This window comes from Excalfactoria chinensis, chromosome 1, assembly GCF_039878825.1.
Source record: "Excalfactoria chinensis isolate bCotChi1 chromosome 1, bCotChi1.hap2, whole genome shotgun sequence".
NCBI classification, from domain to species: Eukaryota; Metazoa; Chordata; class Aves; order Galliformes; family Phasianidae; genus Excalfactoria; species Excalfactoria chinensis.
Window position 1 is genome coordinate 123,626,899 of NC_092825.1, and position 23,492 is coordinate 123,650,390.

Below are 23,492 nucleotides of genomic sequence, written 5' to 3' on the forward strand. Positions count from 1 at the left end.
GCTGTCTCTCTGCCAATTTCCATCCATCCAAGGTCTCTTGCTCAGTTTCAGCAGATGAGTAACACTGTTTTTTTGTTTTTGTTTTTGTTTTTGTTTTTGTTTTTTTACTGGTCTGATGCAGCTGTTTAATGGAAAAATATATTTTGCTTTCTCTTTTCACCTGAGTCTTAACACAAGATGCCTGATTCCATCTGACCTTTTAAACACAATACACTGCTGTCTATATTATGCTTACAATTATGTCCAAGGTTTTGGGGCTGTTGGATAAAAAATCAGTTATCCTCAGAAAACGTGTTCACTGAAGAATGTAATCTTCATGTTTCAGCTGTTCTCTAATGCCTGTGCCCCACGCTCTTTAAGCAATCTCTCTGCTCTTTCTGGTGCAACCCACTTCTACATATAGAGCTACAATTTCTGTCGCGTCCCTTCCACAAACTGCAAAGTTGCTGTAAAAGCTACATGAGATGAATACCAACATCCTGTGGATGAAAATTACTTGTGTTTGCTTATGTCCATTTGAGAAATGTATCTGCATCAGATGCCTCACCAGTTGGTATCATTGTCTTTTTTTAGGCTTTGGCTCATCTGCATTTAATAGACTACATAGGAGAACAGACAGCTTTGCTAATAAAGGTATGTTTAAAATGTTTACAATAGTAAAATATAGAAAAATAGCTTTACTCCAATAGAATAATACTGAAAAATACTTTCATTTTGAATTTTGTGTTAATGATTATACTCCTGCATCAGCAGTATCTAGAAGGCATGCTATACCTTGGGGCGTGCATGTCTACGCACAGCTAGAAGAAATGTCACTATAAATGAAAAAGAAAAACCTTTTCTGTAGATTAGTGAACAAAAAACATGCTAAGATGCAAACTAATATAAACAGTGAAAAGGGAAAATTCACAGTTGTGCAGTTTTGTTTTGTTTTGTTTCTTGCCTGAAACATGAGTATCAGAAATATCAGCATTTTTATTTCTATTTGTCTTAATTTCCTTGGAAAAAGCTTAGTAATTGTGTTACTTAACCTATCTCAGAGCCTGAAGGAATAAAAGCTGTTGGTAAATTAAAACTGTAAACACCTGCCATTAGGGAGATGTAGCAATACGGATCTCACAAAGTTGTAAATTAACCTATTTTAAATCCAGGTGGTTCCTGAGGACCAGCGCTTGGTAGTGGCCATCATCTTAGTGCTCTGGGTATCTGCTTTGGCTTCGTCTGTGATTGACAATATCCCATTTACAGCTACAATGGTAGGAGTCTTTGCATGTTTGATGTTTCCTCCTCCTGGTGCTGAGAAGGAAGCTAAGTTTGCTGGTTATGATGTGCTATGTTGCAATTTTCTTTATTCTCTTTGATTTCATCATTATTACAAGCTCATTCATGCCAGTTTAGGCATCTTCTTCACCACTGCTGCTAGCAGTTGTAGTTGGCTGTGGAACTAGGTTCACTATTTGAGTTGTATTTCTGCACTTTCGTTCCTACTCTGCTATGTCAACATGCATAGCTGAAAAGTAAAATTGTATTTTTGATGGACACTTTCAGTATCCATCTGCTTCTGTCAATGTTTTCCCTCTAACTGCTATGCAGTTACACTGTTTTCTAATACTTGAACTTTCTGCTACTAACTTATGTAATTAGTTCATAAAACAGCAAATCATATTAAACATAAAAAATGTTTTTCAGCAGCTGAGTCTTAATATCAGAAAAGTAGCAAGTCAGTATTATAACAAATTAGGACGTGATTATTCAATCATGATCTCTGTTTAAAGTCCAGTAATTCCTTCATTATGCCATAGGAATTATTAATTGTACACCATGTTCTCAGTTAACTAGAAGTATTATGCGCCTGTTTTCATCTACTGTCATTGTGAGTCCATATACATGCTTTGAGTTAAGGTTTAAGACACTTCATGCAGAGCATAGAACGGTTTGAATAGATTTGCAACTGCTCTGTGATGATTTGCTACAATGAGATTTTGGTTTTATTACTGTGGTGTTTCCTGTTAAACTATATTGATTTAAAAACAACATACTGCAAACAATAGGCATGAAGAGGAGCACTGGTTCGGGATGAGTCACTTCCAAGTAAACACTTTAGGATTAAGCAATAATGCAGAAATCTTGGCTTAAAATGTTTTACCCTATATCCAGCTAATTTGTGAAAGTTGGTTTGGAGTAATAAAAAGGACCAAACAGCTGCATGCACGTAGACCAACAAGTCTTCTATGTGTTTTGAAAGGAAAGAAAGGAAACTTATTTTAAAGAGAGCATGAGTATACTAAAAATTCCTAAATGGTAGAAACCAGATCAGTTTATTTGAGGCATCTTATCCTTTTTACATCCTACCTCACCTTTTCAGTGCAACAGTGCAAAATTGGTGTATTATTCTTTGCTCTAGACAATAGTAAACATGGCACAAAATCATTATCAAAAATGTCAGTACAGTATGGAATTTGTGTATAGAGGCAGTTGAACTGGATTCTCTGGAAAGATCTCAGAACAGCTATAGAAAATGCTTTAGAAAGTTACTTGCTTACTTGAAACAGTGCACTGAGTTGCTGAAGTGAATTAGGTTGTTATAAGTTGTTTTCTCTCAATGTTCCTGTCTTGGCAGAACTTTGTATTAAACTAAAATATAACATCAAACCTACACCATGACAAAACTGTTTTCAGAGCATATCACCCTTTGTTTCACATAATTTATCATGAATGCAAAGGTCACAAATTGCCCTCCAAAAAGATGAAGAGATTGAAATTTAGTTGCTGTACTGTAATCCCAAGATTTTTACATTCTTTTTAAGCACTGGGAAGTGGAGGTTCAACTTTCTAATTAAGCATATTTGAATGACTGTTTATTATACTTAATTGCATAAACATGCCTAGCAATTGTGATAGCTGTCCACACATTATAGGAAAATCAATCTTCTTTTTTTTTTTTTTTTTTTTTTTTAATATGAATAAATTCTACTGTAGCAAATTCTGACTTAGTCACAGTCCTTGTGGGAAACTGTATGAATTCTGTATGCAAAGGACTGTGTTGGCAATGACAAATTTAATATATATAAATGTATCTGGGAGCTGCATTAAGCAACCCACAACGTGTTCTGTGCATGCAGAATTAATAAACCAAAACCTTAGCTGCAAAATCTGCAGCATTTTAATTCTAGAATGGCAAGTTCGGTGGTTTTTTTCCATGTTGTATGTCTATCCCTTGTCTGAATAACAAATATGGTGAATCATGTACTGATACTCTATGTGTCATTCTCTTAACCCTCTGATTTTTTTCTTCCATTTGGAAAAGGCTAAACTCACTGTGACATTCTGTAATGGGAAGATTCATTCATTTTTGAAGTCTGTATTTTCCTAGTATTGTCATTTAAATAGCCACAGATTTCTGCCCTTAGAATGTTAGGTGATGTGATTTTATTACCAGCACGCTTTTAAATTTAATTGACGTGTTTTATCAGCTGCATATGCTGGAGCCATCTGTTTATATTTTTATTTTATTACCAGAACTAAAAATATAGCCATAGTAAATCCTTCTCTTAGCTGAGCTTAAATACTATTTCCTCAATACAGCGTAACGAGCAATTTCAATTAACCACCTGACTGCAAGGTGACTTGGTCACTGACAGGTCTTTATTGGAAACTAGATAATTTTTGGACAACTATTTATTATCTCTAAAACTATCAGAATCATTTCATTTGCACTACTTAAATTTTCATCATTATCTCATATTCTTAGTGCCCTTTATTTTTGGATCTTCTTTCCTTCCATACTGCTGAATATTTCTATTTATTTTCTGCATTTCAGTGCTCAATAAATGTGTAAGACTGAATGCTATTAGACTGTAGACAGACTGATCACCAACTTTAGAAACCAGAAATAGCTTTTTCTTTTCTATTAATGCACATTCCCTGCAGTTTCAACAGAAGTCATCTCTAACACATTTAGTTCTTAGCAAAATGTGTGCTGTGAAACTTCAAGTTGTAGAGCAGCAGTGAATCCTTAAAATAAAGATGTATATTGCTGTTTCACCATCATGATGCATAAGTAGACAAGATGGGCAATATAACATTGTCTTGTACTGTGCTGCACATATATGTCATAAATATGAATGAATGGTTAAGTTGCCATTTTGCATGATGGTAGTCTGAGATCACTTGTACAAAGATTAAATTTGAGAAGGCTGAAATTAAACCCTCTCAGAAGCAGCTTATGACCCCCCTGAAGGAGAGGAGCACTTGTAGAGTAGCAGTGCCTTTCCTCTTTGGTCTTCTTTCATATCTGAGGTTCAGTAAGCTAAGCTAAACCATCATTTCTGCTTGTATTTCAGAGAAGGGTCTTCTCAGTTTCAAAAGAGTTTTTTCTTTCTGTCTCCTTGATTTGGGAGATGTCATGCTTGTGACCAAGCTCTTCAATAAAAAACAGTTGAATAGGATGAAGCCCTTAATTCAGTTTGTTCTTTGGTAATTAAGAGAAGAGGCTATGGCAGTAAGGTGTGAAAATGTTAACATTTTGATCACATTTTTGCTTACGAGAAATGCGGTTTAGTATCAAAATAAATGTTAAAGCAAAATGCTCAGGGCTCTCCATTTCACTTTCATCCAATCAGGACTGGAAGGACCTGGAAGGAACTGAAAAGAGTTGAGTAGACTCCCTCTGAAAAAAAATGAATAGAGATATATCCCAACATTCTCTTTAAACAAAAAGCAAATGCATATCACAACATAAATCTAAGGTCTGTTATGAGAAAATTGACAATGTTTTGTAAAATTTAGTTTAGTAGTTATTGGCATCATATGTAATCCTACTCTAAAATCTTCCAGTTTTATATTTTCCAAAGCCTTAATTTAAAGTAAAAATTTACCTTCCTTTCTTTTCATTTGTTTCATCTTGGTTTAATTTTAAGGATGCTAAAGAGCTAAAATGAATCAATAAGTAATACACTGAAAATATAGTTTTATATAATGGCCTCAAGTTGCACCAGGGCAAGTTCAGGTTGGATATTAGGAAGAACTTCTTTACAGAAAGGGTAATTAGGTACTAGAATAGGCTCCCCAGGGAGGTGGTTGAATTGCCATCCCTGGATGTGTTTAAGAGCCGTTTGGATGTGGTACTCAGGGATATGATTTAGCAGAGGGTTTTTAGAGATAGGGTACTGGTTAGGCTGCGGTTGGACTTGATGATCTTCAAGGTCTTTTCCAACCTGGGTAATTCTTTGATTCTATAATTTTGTATCATTAAAATTCTTTGGACATAAATTAGAACAATGTTGGTATTACACTTAATTTTAGATTTAATAAGACGCTATTGACTTTTTGAAATTTTGTGGTATATATTTGAAACATGGAGTATTCAATATTGTTTGTGAAAGGTTTGTTGTGTTCTATGGATCAGCTATATATTTCTGTCTGAAACACTAGAAATTTAACCAAAGGTTTTGCATTCATCTTTCATCTGATAATTCAAAATTGAAACATTTTAGAAGATCTCTTCACAAAAGTTACATACATGCTAAATCTTACTTAAGGCACATAGTGAAGATCTATACTACTGCTGTTACTTCTATTTCCTTAAATGTTATTCTTTGGTAGAGATTAACTTCTTTCAATAGGGAAAACACCCAAATTTCACTTTATGTGAGTATGTAATATTGCTAAGGCATAATTTATGTTTATTTCTTGCTGCAAAACCAGACATTTGTGGGACCTGGGATTGCTGATCTAGCCCACTGTCTAATAATGTACTTAGGAGCATTATATCAGTAATGATAATTTTAACATTCACGATTAATTACTATGAAAGCTTTTAAAAATAATGCACAATACTCCTAAGTGGAAGAGAAGCAATTTTATGTCAAGGAGATAACAATAAAATGAGTGAAGTCAAGTGTATATTTGCAAAATACTTTGTTGGGCTTAAAAGTTAAGTTCAGAAGCAAGTGCGTTACAAAGCTGCACTTTCTCTTGTTATGTTTCACTGCATCTTTATGCTTAAAAGATGATAAAGTTTAAAACTTTTGATCACAGACTTTCTTCTACGTCATTTCTGTGTCTTCAGACAGTAGGAGTTTATTGGTCAATGAGAACTTATGAAGCTGAGCTTCTTCAGTAAACAGAAAACCAAACTTTCTGATGGGAGCACTGTGAATATCTCGTGCAAGTACCTAGCAGAGAATCACCCAATTGACTCTCTGCCAAGAATCTCTGCACTGCTTCTTCTCATGTTCTTCATAGTGTTGTAATTAGGGAGGGACCCCCAGAGGACTGTAGGGCTCTGCTCGTCACACAGATCTCACCAATGGGGTGTGAAAATGACATTACTGCTCTGCACTTGAGATCTCGCTGGCAAAATACTTTGTTGTTTAGGATTGAACTCAAAAGCAAGAAAACAGGATTATCATTTTAATGTTTTCTACCCACAAGGTGGGAGGCTTCTCCATGTCTGCGGGGCAGAGCATGACAGGAAGAGTCACATAATTTAAAAAGAGTTTCTAGCCTGAATAGTTCAGGATTGTGTCACACAACTGTATTACACTGAGATACTTGCAAATAATTCCAAGGCAGTAAATAATTGTCTCTGGTTCTTGGGTCAAAATTGCATTGCAGGAAGAAATGCTGTATTTGAATTGAGCTAGATGTTTTAATTCTGGGATTTGTTATTTGTGTTTGTTTGAAGTTATTTCATTTCATGTTGAAACAAAACACCATACTGAAATAAATGCAACAACAATCAGAACTGCATATTGTGTTCTGGAAGGGGTGGTTTGAGAGAAACAAAGTTTGAAATCTTTAATGACTTTATCATGGAAAAAAAACACAAGCCCAAACAGGCAAGATATCTGGCATGCTCTTTTCTTCAGGCCTTAAATAGAAATACCTATCTTCAGGCAATGTACAATTCAGGAATAACTGTTAAAAAATTACTTTTTCTAGGTTAACCAATAAAAGGATTTGAGGGATGATTAGCACCAATGACATTAGGGAGGGGGAGGGGAGGGTTTGCAATTCTTCATAAAACCTGTATATTGTTCCACACCAAAAGAATATGTGCGTTCAGTAAAAGGTGAATTTCATTCAGTCATTAAAACAGAGAACATTTTTCAGGATTCCAGGTCTGAGATCAGACCTGCATAATGTATCCAAAGGACAAACTAGAGGATTAAAAGTAATGAATGTAACCACTAGTGTAAATTCTGGATCAGAGAAAGCATTAATTTTAAGACAAATCAGTTATTTCCATATATGACTTCCTGCTTGGTTTCTTGCTGTTTCATTGTTCTTTATCCTTAGTCTCTCCTTTGGTCCAGTAGATTTCTGCACATCTTAAAAACAGGTCAATAATATTCTCACTTCTCTGTTTGCTAATGACCCTCTTTCTATAGCACTGATTATGCCTTTCTTTCAGACCAATAAGTTACTCAATGACGTAGAAATCTGAACAGTTTTCCTCGACTAAAGCTGAAGTTTCTTAGGTTTGAATGTTGGCGGTGACTGGGATCTGCTGCTACTGGAAAGCTTGCCTGCTGCATATTTGGTCTCCATAACAATCACCTAATAAAGCCCGTAATGTTTCCCTACAAACCTAATTTGATTTACAAGCATATTTTGCTATAATGATTTATGTTTATTTGCTAAAAAATATTAAATGAAATTCATAAAAGTTGCAAATATTTCCTAGGATAACATACATTTCCTGGTAAACGTAATGTTACTCTAAAGAATAAGATAGCTCAACTCTACTTATAAATTCAGAGGCCTGTCACATAGATGTCTGTCAGTTTTTTTCTGTAACAGATCAGACACTTTTGGTTATAATACAAACTTAGGAACATTTTAGTTATTGATGCATTCTGTGTGCAGATCTAGGCATCTCAGCAGTTTCCAGGTAGAAGAGGGATGATAACTGTCCTTCAGGTTTCAAGGACTGGATGAGGAATTGCATATAATCACTGCCAGTTCCCTGTTGAAATAGAAAGCTCCAATTGGATGCACTCATAACCTTAAGGAATCCCCAGTTTTTTCAGTAGTAAACCTTTGTCAGGATTAGCCTGACATTGACATTACCTTCTCTTTGGCTTGTGGGACTAGCACAGTCAGTGGGCAAAACTGAGCACAAGCCAAGAGTATTATGCAAAGATGCTCATTATGATCATTAAAAACAAACAAACAAACAAACAAACAAAAACAAACTGAAAAAGTCATTTGGATTTGCTTGTGTTTTAGTTGTTTGCTTAAATTAGTTCTGTTGTCTCCTGAATCTTACTCTCTTCTTAAATCATAGATTCCTGTTCTTCTCAATCTGAGTAAAGATCCTGATGTTAACTTGCCTGTGAAACCACTAATATTTTCATTGGCCATGGGTGCATGCCTTGGAGGTAAGTGTTTATGTGAGAAAGTTGACAAAAGGCAATAACTTTGAAATTATGCTACATAGAAACTGTTTCAAATACGTTTAATTATTTCATTATGCAAAGCATAGTGAGGGCCTGATGCAGCTCTTTTTGGCTTCAAAGACTCCTGGATGAGGATCCCAGTCATTGTATGCAGCATACACCACAGTTGTATTTTTGCTATTTGTCTTTGAAGACTATATCTGAATAAAATACGCATGCACAAAGCAGAAGTCCAGATGGTGCTCATGGAGTTCTGATCTTTTCTGAGAGAAAATTTAGAAATATATTTAGTTTCCAGAACAGAGATCCATCATTGCTCACTGAAAAGATGCAGAAAATGAATAATAGCTGTGATCTGAAAGCTTTATTCAAAGCTTAATGAAGTTGCTAGGAGGTTTTCTGGCTGGCTTACAGAAATGGGTTGAGTACCCATTTGCTGACCTGTTTTGTTCTCCTTTCTCTAAGGAAACTCTCATTAAAATATTTGGGAAATGTACCTCAAATAATGAAAGCTAATAGCCATTCTTCTAAAACCCATCTTGATATTAACTGGGATATCTTGCATTGTACATGCATTAGTGTAAAACAAGCTGATGGCTTCGTAGCTTCATTTATGTTTTCAAATTAAAAACGTATCTATTGTAGACTCAAGATTTCTTCTTTATTTGTTATAGCAACAAAGGAGAATAGCCTTCAAGTAATTTTAAAATTAATGTTTATACTTGATTGCTGTGTTCTGCAAATGGCTTATGAAGTTTTCATGATACAGTATACAACAAGTATACTAAGTACAATTAAAATGTGTAAAAAATTAATAAGAAATAGAGTTAATATTGTTTTTGACTACTGAGAATGTTAATGCTAATTGCATTGTATTGGATGGTGTTCTGATCCATAAGTATTGAGGCAGTTAAGTTAAATAAAGTTAAAATGGATAACATAATTTTCAACAATAAGTCCAAGCCTTTCTCCTCTCTGGATCCTTGAAATAGTTTCCTTTATGTATTGAAATTAAAACCAGAAACAATTTTGTGACTAATGCAAGTTCAGATTCATTAATTTAGTTAAGTGATTGCTAGCACAAGTGACCTTAATACCAAACAAATATTATAATGATGCAATTTACAGATTGAATTTTAAGAGCATGTTGCAAAGACAGGACAATTTATACTAAACAACAGTTATTCGTTTTAGGAATGTCTTTTCTGTACTCATTATTACTCATTACATTGTGACGTTAATCTGCAAATCTTCTCCCTTTTAGAACCAGTGATCTGAATATTCAGTAAGTCTTTATATAGATGTATGCCATAAAATATCACCTTTCTTCTCAATTTGCTAATCACAAAAGATACTCTGATTTCATTAAAATTTCACGTATTAAAAAAATCAACAAACCTCATAAGGAGGCATACCAATTTATACTGATGAAATTTCACTGAATTATTCTGAGCAAAAGACACTTCACCTGCTTTCGAGTCTTTACATATATCAGCTGATATTCCTACAGTATCAGTTACTGCGTTAACACAAATTCCCTAATTTGACATTTTGAATCACTGCTCAGGTTTAACACAGACTTATATGTTTTCCATATAAAGCAACTATACAAATATAATTAATATAGAAATTGTCTGATTTAAGGGTAATACACAAGGAATGTTCATTTTTGAAAACAGAATACATAGAAATACTCTGATAAGAAGCAAGAGCATTATCATTATCTGCAAAAATTTAAACTCTCCAAACAGTGCTCTATTAGGATAGAGCTGTGTGAATGCTGACATATACCAGCAAAGATCTCATGGGAGTGTCAGTCTGTGGAATTAGTCCCAGCTTTCCCATGTCAAAACCTGATAGCAGTTTATTGGTAGGGAATGGAAATGGTAGAAAAGATTTTCATTTGAAAGTTTTAGCAAATATGGAAGAAATGGAATAGCAGGGGCTTAAAAAAGAGGAGGTTTGAATGGGCTTTAAAACTACTTAAAAAAAAAAAAAAAAAATTCTTACCAGCACTGAAGTGTTGTGAAGGAATTCTCAAGGTAGGATAATCTCATTTTGTAAGGCAGAGATGCAAATTATATCATTATACTCTGGTGCTTAAGGCAAAAAAATTGGACCATGTTATTCCTTATGCAACCAAAGGAATGTAGCAAACAAGACTTTTTGTAGAAGAATCTGATTAAATAATACATTAAAAGTATAGATTTTGTAAGTACTTGTTTGCTACATAATGCAGAGTTTCAGTACTGGTAATTGGATAGTGTTTCTAGGGTTCAGGCTAAGCACTGCACTATGTTTGCTTATGTGTCCATGAAGAGAACATCAGCCTTTGTGCCTGTCTGGGAAAACGCCGTGAAACTGAAAAATTTCCAGTGGGTGCAGTTACTTTTTTCTACTGCCTTGAAGTGCACAGCCAGCTACTGGTTTGGAAGATGATGTGATGAGAAAAGACTGTAATTTTCTTTCACTGCTATAGCTGTTGTCCTGGAAATGAAAGGACTGAATCAGTCTCAAGCAAGATGGAGAGACCTTTGACAATATAACTAACTGCCATGCTGTTGTGATGTTTCAGTGCCGTCTCCCAAAGAAAGCTGCTTCTATTAAATTTCTGTCTTTCATGGTGTAGGGGTCATACACAAGATGTAACCAAAAATAATGTAGATACTCCTTGCTCTTGTAAAATCTATATCTAGAAGTGAGAAAGAATGAAAAATTCTGCTTTTTTTTAATCAAGAAAGCCAAGAATGATGGTGGCCATTGGCAGTTCTTGTGGAGGTGGTCAGAATTTTGAAATTTTTGGGTCTTCCTCAGAGTTTGTAGCTCCATTCTGGCACAAGTTTTCTTATACAAACATGGTAACCTGTCAGGAAATCTAGTTGTGGAAATTTATGCTTACATTTGTTCCAGCTATCTTTAGGAGCTAAGATGAAGTTGTGAAATGGGAGTTTGGCTGCCCCAGGCTCCCATTTGGTGCTGAGGAATCCAGCATTTCCAGGAGGCAGATGTTTACCCATCCACTGAAAATGTCAGGTGCTCTTTGCAGGGTACATAGGAATCCTTAACATGCAGAACTTCAAGAGCTGAGAGGGATGTCCAAAGTTAGAGTTTGAGGCCTTTTGATTTGTCAGTTCTTCTGAATGTTGATAGGCCCTATTAACTCATGTCTGTCTGGACATCAACAGTCAAGGTGACCAAGTAATAGCTGGAAAAATTGTACTGTTCACTTTTCTGCTTTTTCTGCATTATCTGTCAGTATTTCAATTATACTTTGAGAAGAGTAAAGGGGAAAGAAAACAAGAAATTTGAAAGAAATTTAAGGAAACAAGGAAATCACTTATTTTCAGTGGTGCTCTGACAAATCTGCTTTCATATTTATTTCACAGGAGAGGATACTGAATAAAGCTTTATTCATTAATGCTTTCTATTCCAGTATATGATGAAATTATGGCATCGCTTGAGGCTGAACTTATGTAGCCTTTCCAATAATGTGTAGGGAATGCTGCCCTGAAATTCTGGAGGATAAATGAAGATTGCTAGTTCCAGCAATTTCAGAGTGAGAGGAGCTTTAATCGCATTGCTTCTATTGACTTATAAGTTTTAAAATATCAAGAAATATGGATTCAACTCAGTTTGTGTAAGTGCATGGTCAGAAATACATCTATTCATACTATTCAATTGTATAGAACAAAATTATTTTCTGACCTGAAGAAATTATATCTAAGATGTTGTTTGAAGGACTTTTGTACATTTGATATATGAAGAGGTGTCATTTGTTTGCCTTTTAATCTACTTCTTTCTTTCATGATGTATTACAAGTATATTGTACTAAAGACAACAGTTAAAGGAGAGTAACCTACACTGTAGGTAAATACTTGTATTTCTCTTAGTGGTCCAGTGCTATGTTTATTCTGACTTGGCAAGCGTTCTTAAAGTCCTGACTCAAGTGGGGACATACACAGTGGAGAATCACTCATTTATTGTTCCCGCTGATTCTGATCAGTAAAATCCCAAGCTAGCTGTAATCTCTAGACAGAGAAAGTACAAATCTAGAAATACTGTTTATATTACTGATGCAGCCCTGCTTCTTTGCACTGCGAGGGAAAAGTGGCAGCCTTCTATACAACATGAAAAAATAAAATAATATTATGGGAAAAAGTACCATTGTAGATCCTTTAAGTTCTGATATATTTGCAACAAATTGCATTTGTTAAACACCTTTCAATTAGAAATGTTTAAAAAGTTAATCAAGAACCAAAGTATGGAGTGAAAATACAGCAGTTGATCGAGGGGAGCACCTTGCAGCTTATTTACAAAATTAATTGTATACAATGTGAAACTGAAACTAGAGGGAAAAAATTGATTGAGAGAATATTCTTACCTGAACTGGAATTTAACCAGGAATGGATATTAAAATTTCCTGTTGTTTCTAAAGGTTACTGGAGTCTTTTGATTGTGCAAAATCCTGAGTCTCAGTTCTACGTCTGTGAGTGAGACAGCCCTGGCTTAGTTGTTTTTAATCTATGATTAGACAATTCATAATCTAAATAAAAAGTAAATCGTTGGATATGAAATTGATCTTGGATCTTTCTGAAGAGAAAGGTTGCTCCTCTGGAATTTAAAGGGCAGGAAAAAAATAAGTATTACATAATTAAATGACACATCTGGAAGCAAAGCACAGCAGATATTTTGTATTTCTGTTACTAATATCCAGTTTTCTTTCTGACTATACTTGCCATTGTTTTTGTGATGTTTACAGTGATGGAAAGGAGTAAGATAGAACCTTAAACTACAACTCCGGTAAACTACAGGACTGCTTGCCTTTTCTTTATAAAGAACTCTCTTTGGATATTAACTGAATGTTTCATTTTCAGTTGTAGCCCTAGGAACAGTATAACTGCAGTATAACAGTATAAGAACATTATGACTGCAAGGAGTATTTTCTCTGCATTGATATTCATGTGTCCAAACTGACCTCATACTGTTTTCTACTGTTTTCTAGAACAGCCCAAACCTTCAACTTCATATAAAAATCCAAGCACAGTTTTTTTTGTTTGTTTGTTTTTTTTTGTTTGTTTTTTTTTTTTGTTTTGTTTTTTTTCATGACATTCAGACTCTGGGGCATTTTCACACATTTTCAGTATGAAGTCCTGCTTTAAAGCTCAGTGATACCATAAAGTCCTTGATGTGAAAACCATGCTCATTATCTGAGCTGAAGGAGATCCTCTAATCTTTTAAGATTACTGAAGATGATCCTCATTGGCATGAAAGAACTAGAAAAGAAAGTTGTGAATGTAAAACTGAAAAACTGCTAAATCTTTATGAGTACACTTGGCAAGCATATTCTTGTCTGTGTTAAGGAAATATCAGAGGCCTGCTTAGCTTTATGACACTGAGCTAATTAAGAATAAAAAATAAAATAAAATAAAATAAAATAAACTGAACCCATTAATTTTACTTAGCATGGCCATTTTCCTAAGTTTGAAAAGATAACTTTTGGCAGACATATATATATATATGTATATGCATACATATAGACTGATATATGTTATTAAGGGTAAAATATGAAGTATATGGGGTGAGAGATGATATTTCATGTCACCTATGCTGATGAGAATTTATAGTTTAGATGGTAAATCTTGGATTCTAAAATGGAAAGGATGAGAATCTGTATAATATGCAGAATTCAACTGATACTGATAAATTTGAAATGCTTCTCTTAGTGGCTTTCAGTCTGTAAAATGATTGTTTGCAATAGAGTTGTGCAAGTTAGAGGATGGATAATGATCGGTGATGACACTGGAGACTCCTACAAAGCACATATATAGTTTTGTTCAATTTTATTTACTTGCCTTGTGCACTTGTTTATAAAAAAAACTGAAAACTACAGAGCATCCTTTTTGGAATCCTTGACCTTTTTTATTTTCAGAATAATATAGAATATTTAAGCTCATTATGTTGCATTGGTGAGTCACGACAATATAATAATACAAACTGCAGAGCTGTCAGAAGAGGTATATTCAGTTGGAGGATAGCATTCAGGCTATCACACAGCACCAGACAAGAAAGCTACAGCAAGCTCTGAAACTCCAGGTGCAGAAGATAATACTGGTCTATCTACTTTCCTGTAGATAGACAGGAAAGTAATTCCTGTAATTGTGTCCTGGATATATATTATTTATACACTTATTAGTAAATATCTGCAACACAATTGCAGTTAACACACCTAAAGTGAAGAGAAGCACTGAACAGTAGTTGTCAAACTATTTTAAACAAGGCACATGATCCATAGCAGTGTGCTCTAGATAACACTGCTTGAAGCATTGAGGTTTTACTTAACCATTCTGTGATAGCAAAGCATAAAAGCTAGGCTTCAGCTGGAAGTCAGTTTATGTTAATTTGGAATCTGAATTTTAAGTGGCTGAACATTTTAAAATAACTTAATGGAGAGACATTAATTTAAGTTTGAGTAATATTGTCTTGTTCTGCTCAGATCAAAAGTAAGTCATAAAGTTGAATAATTTCCTTTTATTCCAGAGGACTATTCACAAAACTGTTCTTCAGTATTTGATCCCTAGTAGTGACACATGTTGAGATTCTGTGGAATGGAATGGAACAGTCAGCTTCTGAATGTAAAAATCAGAGAAAAAAAAAAAAAAAAAAAAAAAAAAGAGTAAACTGGGATTTGTTTGCAGCATTAAAGGTTATAAATTGAACCTAACTGAATATATTTTTCAGGCCATGAAGGAATTGTGTAGCAGAGCTTTGGCTTACACTTTTAAGTCTGAAATATTTACCTTATATGAGTTAAGCCGACTTTGAGGAGTGAGATGGCTTAAGTGATCATCTTGTATTTTATGTCTCTTCTACACATTTCTGGATTTGAAAGAAGACTATGGATTCATGTAGCTCATTAACAAAACAAGTGCAGGATGTTCAGCAACCTGTCTTGCTTATTTCGCACTTCTGGTAGATAAAGGAAAATTTAAGTTTCACCTTTTCCTCTCTTTGAAAAATAAAGCAATGAACACTGAGTAGCACTCATGGATACTTATAACTGTTCTGCTGGTGCTACAATAGTGGTAGTAGAAGAGGGTAAGGCTCACTTAAGTTGTTGAATTGAATGGTCAGGTTAATGAACTGTTTGGATAAGTTAATTCACCTTCTATGTTTACCCTATCAATTTTGTATGTAGACATTTCATCAGAAACATTCCTTTCAAAATATTTCCAAACAGGTAAAATTAAAAAAAGTTACTATCTCCACTTATGACTGGAGAATGTTTGATGAGTTCATGCAGGGCTTTTCCTTCTTACTGCTTATGAGCTGAGGTTCCTGGTTGTTGTGAGGATTGGCAGTACTTTAATTAGCTTTGATTCTGTAGTTCTTTTTTGACCACAAAGTTTGATTATCCAGAGTCTGTAAATTTTTACACATTAAAATTCTTAGAAGATACTCAAGAGTTGTATGCACTTAAGAGATGAACATAAATGGCTCCGTTTAGTGCAGCAAATCTGCATTAGATTAGAGTGAAACACAACATTTGTGAAAGCTGTTGTACAATCAATAATTGTACAGAAGTTAGACTTATCTAGATGTTTGGTTAAGTAAGATTATCAAAATGGAAAGATAATTAACAATAAAAGAAAATGTTCACTGATGTTGAAGACTTCCATTAAAACTCCACATAGGAGCAATATCCAGAGAGAGATCCTTCCTTAGTGGCAGTCAGTCCTTAAATGAGGTCAGACTCCACCCCTTCCAGTAGCACAGCTGAATTGCCTTCACCTGCGCTCCGCGGCTGCCTCAGGTGGTCAGTCAGTGGTTCAGGCCATGATCAACAGTTCTCATACAGCTGTGAGGGCTTTTTTCTTGCAAGGCTAATCTAAACTATGACTGCTCAGTGTTCATTTCTATAGACAGATTTATTATATTTGTTTGAGTTATGCTTCCAGTAGAGAAATGACATATTCTATGTAATGGAAGCTACGCAGATCAGTCTACTTATGCTTAACTATGTAAAGCATATAGGAGAGTGAAAATAGATAGGAAGAAAGGAGATGGCTTCCCTAAATAAGTTATGGATAGATGCTTTAATAGTAGAGATTGATTACATCAAAGAACAGGGATGAGAAAAAAATATTAATTATTCTGTAGTTAACTCTTGGTGTTAAAGTGAGAACACTTATCTGGAACAAATCTGCACAAGGAGATATGCCTGCATAAAGCTGTGGCTTGCACAGATGGTTCCCCAAGGCTGGGGCAAACCTACTTTTGTGGCTTGTATGTCTTTTATTGTGGCTGCAGGATAGTGAATTTCATGTTTGCTGTTGAAATAGTTAGATAAACACTTTTCTCTACTGGTACATTGCTAAATAACAGCCTTTGTTCAGTACTTAATATGAAAACTGTGTAGTCTTTTTCTTTTGTGGTAGGCAACCAGAGATACAGGGAAGAGGAAGTGCAGGAAGTCTATTAGCTAAGTACATGTTGAGAAGTAGTTTGTGATACTTAGAACAAGGCAAAAATTCTCTACAAGCAATCCCTTTTAAAACTTGCTGTTGCACAAGGTACTACCTCATTTATATTTTGAGAACGCATCTTTATGATGCCATTTTTATTTTTTATTTTTGCCATGCCAGGCAAAATAGCTTTGTCAATGATAATACCTTCCCTTGGATTTCTCAGTCCTCTGAGTAATAAACACTAATCTTGCTAGATACTTTAAAGTGTTTCTCCGGGCAAACTTATTACAAATGCTGCTGACAAATGGGTTAGGCTTGCTCTTGAGAGAGCAATACCAAAAATGCTTCTAAGAACCAGTGGTACTTAGATGTAACAGATGTGTTGCTGCCAAGTAACACAATGAGAAAAAGGTTTAAAGTAAGATGAAACATTATTGATATAAACGGTCTCCCTTTTCTTGTTACGACTCTTTCCCAGCTTCTCAGCCCTGATTTTTGAAAAGACTATTAAATTCTCCCAACGATTTCCAGTCTGAAACTGGAACTCAGCTGGCCGAGCTCAGGGAGGTGCACAAGTTTTGGTATGCTATTTTAGGGTTTTTGTTTTATCATTCTCAAAAGTAGTGATATGGTAGAGGGCAATAATTGAACACTGAGTGAGGAAGAAATAGCTACAAATGGAAGGAGAAGTCTGGAAGAAGCAGGGCTTGTGGATACAGCAGGTATCAAATCAGACTTATTTTTAATTAAAACTGTTGAATACTTTCTAATACTTGAAGTTAACTTTGCATTTCTTTAAGATATTCAGAGTAATTTCCTGCAAGAAAAGAAAAATTTATTTCACTGCTTCTGGGCAGAAATAGTAGAAGACTTTCTACTATGTTTCTACAGTGACTTTTGAAAGCTAGGGCAGATACATGGAAAAATGAGCATGATCCATAAGGATCTTCCATTTTATTCTCTGTTGTGTAGATAGCATCCTCACTTTAAAGACATGTCTCAATACTTCTGAGATCACACATCAAATGTGTTTCTTTTTTTCTTTTGCATTAAGATTCTCTTGATTTCATGGTTATGAATTGTTAAACATAATTAGCATTGAAAATAATGCCTGTAGTGTACCAAGAAAAAAAGGCAGAATATGTATGAAAGGTACCACGTATGGCTTACCTTAAACATATCACCTGCTATTGACATTAGAAAAATTGCATTTAACTAACTGTAAGGAATCTAAATTCTTGGTAAATAGATGTGTTGTGATAAAGGATGAGTTACAGTAGGAGTCATCAAAACTGGTGTTCTTTGATACAGTTCACTGGTGTGCAATTATACCTTGAGCATACAAGTAAGCAAATAAGAGCCTTACTGTGTGTTTTAAAGTTAATTATTCTTAAGGTTGCGGATGATATGATGATTAAGTAAAGGTTCTGTGAAATCCTAGAAAATGCTTGCTCTTCATTTGCGTCAATTTGAATGAATTTAATGTACATAGGATCCCATTTACATCTATCTAGTCTTGACTTTTCTGTGATTCAGAGGACACAGTGTCACTGTTTCACTGCTGAGTTAAATGCCTGTCACTGAGACAGATGTTCCTGGAGGAGAAACAAAAGTTTGTCTTGGTTGTTAAATTCAGTGCAGTTCTTTGAAGCATGAGTAGCCAATACCTAATTAAACTGCACACACAGTCTGAACAAATGAAAAAGAAATACTACTTCTTTCAGAGAACCTTAAAACAATGATTTCTCCTCAAGTGAATTATACTCAGGGAAATCAATACAGTGCTGATACAGAATCTCTTTCCATAATACCTCCTTATCTGAATGCACCACACTAGCACATGTACAGTATGTAAGAGTGTGTGTTTGGAGATCTTGGCTGTCTCTAGTCACAGACATGGGAAAAGTACAATTTCAGACCTGCTCCTTTAATTTGAAGCCAGAGCTATATTCCTTGTCTATAGTAATATTATTCTGATAGTGATGTCTGATTTTGCTACATGTAGAGCAGACTCTTATGAAATGCTGGGAGAATGTGGACTAATTAGTATTGGAACTGAAAATTCTTGAAGTGTTCCTGTTTTATTCTTCTAATAACTTCAGCTGTATTAATGTGCTCTGGTTGTGTATTAAGCCACATGCTTTGTGTCTTACCTTTCTTATGTGAGGACCTAACAAGAATTCTGATTAAGTTTTACTCCATAGCTCTAAGCAAATTATAAATTAACTAAAATACACTTTGAGTCAGACAGGACAAAGTAAATAAGATGCTTTGTTGCTTATGACTAGTACCACTGTACACACTGTTTTTTAAAGGTTTCTGGCCCACTAGGAAGGTAGATCATTTCTTATCACCACACTTGAAGGACATGTGGTGAATCACTCTGTGTAACATGAAAATTAGGTCACAGGTAGCCCCTAGTGTCTTACAAGAGTGCTCCACAATGCTTTTTTGATCTGTAGGGATATACTCTTCTACTGATGAACAGTTCCACTATTGTCAGGAGAGCTCCTTAGAGACAGAAAAGACTGTTACACTCAGTTTCTTTGCAAAGCTAAAACCTTAAATCAGCAAGTAGGAAGCTCTTCACCTAGCATTGTTCCTGGTAGAGAAGAAAAAATAGGAATAGGGGGGAAAAAAAAAAGAACAAAAAAAGACAATTATAGAAACAAAGCATATGTTTGGAGCTGGGGATGTGGGAGGATATTTTCCTTATCTCCAGGAAATGTATGTGTACCATTTGTGAATACTTAGGGGAATCTTACTTTTGCCTTAATTTGATGGATTCTTTGGGTTGACCTGAAACATTCACTAGGTCAAAACAATTAACTGTAGCATTAATTATCTTCTGAGCATTTTTTTTTTTTTTCCTCAAATTAGAAGAATCTCCACTGAGCAGTAATGTTTAACAAGGCCAAAATGAAAAGAGTAACTGCAGGCCATTGACACAAATGAAGACTTCTGCTTAGAATAAAGGACAGTTTATGTATAGATGTATAACAAAAGAAGTGGCTTGCTACAGTAAAAAAGAAAAACATTCTTTCAGATAGTTACCTCTTTTCTTTTGTTGTTTTTAATTTTAATGAAATGATAGAATATAGGAGTCATTGTTACTTCCCAATTCATGATTTAGAACAGAATTATTTGATGAAGACATCTGACTTGTGGAAGTAAGGTGTACACATTTCTTAAGTCTAAGATATGACACATGGGAAAACTACAGAAAATGAGTCAGTCTCTCTTAGCCTTGAATACCTACCTGTATTTATGTTGTAACTTCTTTGAAAGTTTAGAGAAAACAGAGCTAGTTAAATCAGAGTTTGAAAATTACTGGAAAAGCTACTGGAAAAGGCTTAGAAGAAAAAAGAAGAGGTATTTCTTTCAAGAAAACAGATGCACTTTGTAAACATGATATTATTTTCCTTTTGCATGTACATCTCATAAGAAAGCCTATATAATGTAATTTGTTGAAGTTCAGTGAGAAAAGTGATTTCCTTCTATTTTATAAAGGATGGCTGTTATTTGACAAATGAACTTTATAGATAGGTGCGTGTCCTCCAGTCTCCAGTTTTTTACTCATAAGAAAAAAAAAAAAAGCTATACAAAATCCATCCAACAACTAATTATATATATATAAAAGACTCATTTGTACATGTCACTATTATGTGGGGAAAGAAGGCTTCCATTTTTCATAAAATCCCCAAATGCTTCCTGAAGATATTGTTGCAAAATTCTGTTTTCTTTCCTGTATTATCTCATCTTTTGTTTTCAGCTCATCTGATGGAATCTTTTCATATGTAAAACAACAACAACAAAAAAAAAAATCAGCAGGTTTATCTGAATCTAAGTCCCTGGTGTCACTTTGACAACTGTTAGATTGCTATTATCTTCCTTCTCTATTTTCCTGTTTTATGTAGAATCTGAGAATGGCACAAGGCTGAAGATATTTCTAGGATGTAGAGATGTTGTCTGTATGCTTCTTTTCAAGTCTATTCAACAGAAATTGATTTTTCTTTTCCAGCTAGTACATCTAGGGGCTTTTGTACAGAATAAACAGAATAAGTGTAAGAAACAGAGAGTAACTTTAAACTACTATCTGTCTTCTGAATGGCAGGCAATGGAACATTGATTGGAGCATCTGCAAACGTTGTCTGTGCAGGAATTGCTGAACAGCATGGCTATGGCTTCTCTTTCATGGAATTCTTCAGGTAAAATTTTAAACTTTTCCCTTTTAATCTGTCTTTTATTTTCTTTATGCAAACAATTGAGCCTCCAGTGAGAAAATCGGTGGGAAAAGTCTGTAAAATAAATCTGTTTTTCTAATATGTTTTGGCCACTGAAATGTGAGCAGAGGTCTGATCACATAGTTTTCATGTAATACGGATAAAATGTATAAAGGTGTAGTGATTACATATGGTAGAAACCCCAGGATAAACTAAACCTCAGAAATCCTTGCTTTGATCACCCTCAGTCTTATTTTCACCACTCTAGTGGCAGTAAGTGATGCTTTTTGATTAAACACAGTTTAAACTTAGTTTCTTATTGGTACTTTTTCCATGGACATTCCGTCATCAGGAGAAGGGGAGATATCCCAGTTCAGACTGAGGTACACCAGTTCTGACCTTGCTCCACAATTCCCTAAGTTAACTAATGTGATAGAGTAAATTAATAATGATCTAATTATTAATTAATAATTGTTTTTTAAAAAATTAAGGATACTAAATTATTAGTGATTAAAGTGAATCAAAAGTTTCTAAAGGTGAAGTGACAATGTTTACAATGATCTATTATTTTTTCAAGCATCTCCAGTTTTTGAGGCTGTACTTGAGAAGTTTTAAAGAAAAGTAGTAAACAGAGCATTAAATATTAACATGCTGAAAGTTGAGGTGTAGTCGATTTAGCTGGAACAGACTTTCCTTCAATTTTCTGCATATCTAGGTTAAAACATTCTGGTCAGTTCACCACTTTTCTGTTTTTTTCTTTGCAGTTTTCTTTATTTTAGTTTATCTTTTCTATTAGCTTTCCTTTCTATTGTTTATCTCAAAGCCTTCAAACCTTTTTGACTAACATGATTAATCATATGGGAGCTTCTGGAAAAGAGCCAGTGATAACATTATGCTTAGGGCATGCTTTAACTCTCTTCCCCTTGACTTCTGGTAATATATTTCTGAAAGACAGAATATCCATCAAATCAAATACTCAGTTTTTAGGACCTTTGAGATTGCATTACATTCTTACATAGTACACACTGATAAATAACAGACTTGGATTTATAAGCAGCAAAAGGTGATGATAATAGCAATAATGGTCTTGTTTGGGGCTGCTCTGCTCATATTTCACAGATATTCAACTTGTCATTTTAGGATTTAACTTGTTTTTAGTCTTAACAATATGCCTTTTGTGTTGATTTTGTAGAGAAATATTCTTAGGCCTTCTATGACACTGATTGTGTACCTAAGCAGAAACAAGGATGTTTAAAATCTAACCAGTCCTTTCAGTAGCATTCACTGGAATTTACTCTTTGGGAAGACTGATGATGATTCACAGATGTTCTGAAATCACCTTCTCTATGAGTATTTTCAGTGGAAATAGTTACTGGGAAAGGCTGTAGTCATTCCCTACAAAAGGATCTGGACAGGCTGGGTAGCTGGGCTGAGCCAGTGGAATAAACTTCAACAAGACCAAGTACTGGGTCCTTCACTTTAGCCACAACAACCCCAGGCAATGCTGCAGGCTTGGGGCAGAATGGCTGGAAGAATGTGTAGAGGAAATGGACCTGGGGGCGCTGGTTGATGCTTGGCTGAACATTAATAGTGTGCCCAGGTGGCCAAGAAGGCCAATGGCATCCTGGCTTGTATCAGAAACAGTGCTGCCAGGAGGAGTAGGGAGGTGATTGTCCTCGTCTACTCGTCACCGGTGGGATTGCACCTGAAGTACTATGTTCAGTTTTGGGCCCCTCACTATGGGAAAGACTTGAGCCTCTGAAGCATGTCCAGAGAAAGGCAACAAAGCTGGTTTGGGGACTGGAGCACAAGTCTAATGAGAAGCAGCTGGGGGAACTGGGATTGTTCAGTCTGGAGAAGAGGAGGCTCAGAGGGGACCTTATCGCTCTCTACAACTGCCTGAAAGGAGATTGTGGTGAGGTGGAGGTGGGCCTCTTCTTGCATGGTAACTAGCAATAGGACTAGAGGGAATTGGCTCAAGTTGCTCCAGGGGAGGTTCAGTTTGGACTTTAGGAAATACTTCTCCAAGAAAGTGGTCAGGCACTGTAATGGGCTGCCCAGAGATGTAGTAGACTCACTGTCCCTGGAGGTGCTCAAGAAACATTTCGATGTTGTCCCGAGGGACATGGTGATTCTATGATTGTGAGAAAGGATGTGAGAACTGAATCCAGAGTGGTTTTCATCATAGGATTTGTGTTGGGAGATATTCACAGCAAAAATATTTACTGTAGGATATCTCATTTATCCCTGCTTGAGAGCATTCACCCATAGAGACTGTGAAAGAGTGCTTTTGAGAACTACCATTTGTGAACACGGGAGGGCAAATTTGGTGTTCTCTGCTACTCCCTGTGTAGCCTATTTACACAACTTATTAAAAATATTACTTTTAAAGAAACCAT

General features: G+C 35.2%; 1 protein-coding gene across 1 annotated transcript in view; it reads left to right on the forward strand.

The window, feature by feature from the left end:
* Nucleotides 1–23,492, forward strand: part of OCA2 (OCA2 melanosomal transmembrane protein) — a 149,422-nt gene that overhangs the window by 97,629 nt on the left and 28,301 nt on the right. Inside the window, exons 19-22 of the mRNA XM_072352357.1 lie at nt 574–633; nt 1,152–1,256; nt 8,294–8,387; nt 20,985–21,078. Of these exons, the coding sequence (XP_072208458.1) occupies nt 574–633; nt 1,152–1,256; nt 8,294–8,387; nt 20,985–21,078 (353 nt within the window). The remainder of the gene's footprint in view (nt 1–573; nt 634–1,151; nt 1,257–8,293; nt 8,388–20,984; nt 21,079–23,492) is intronic.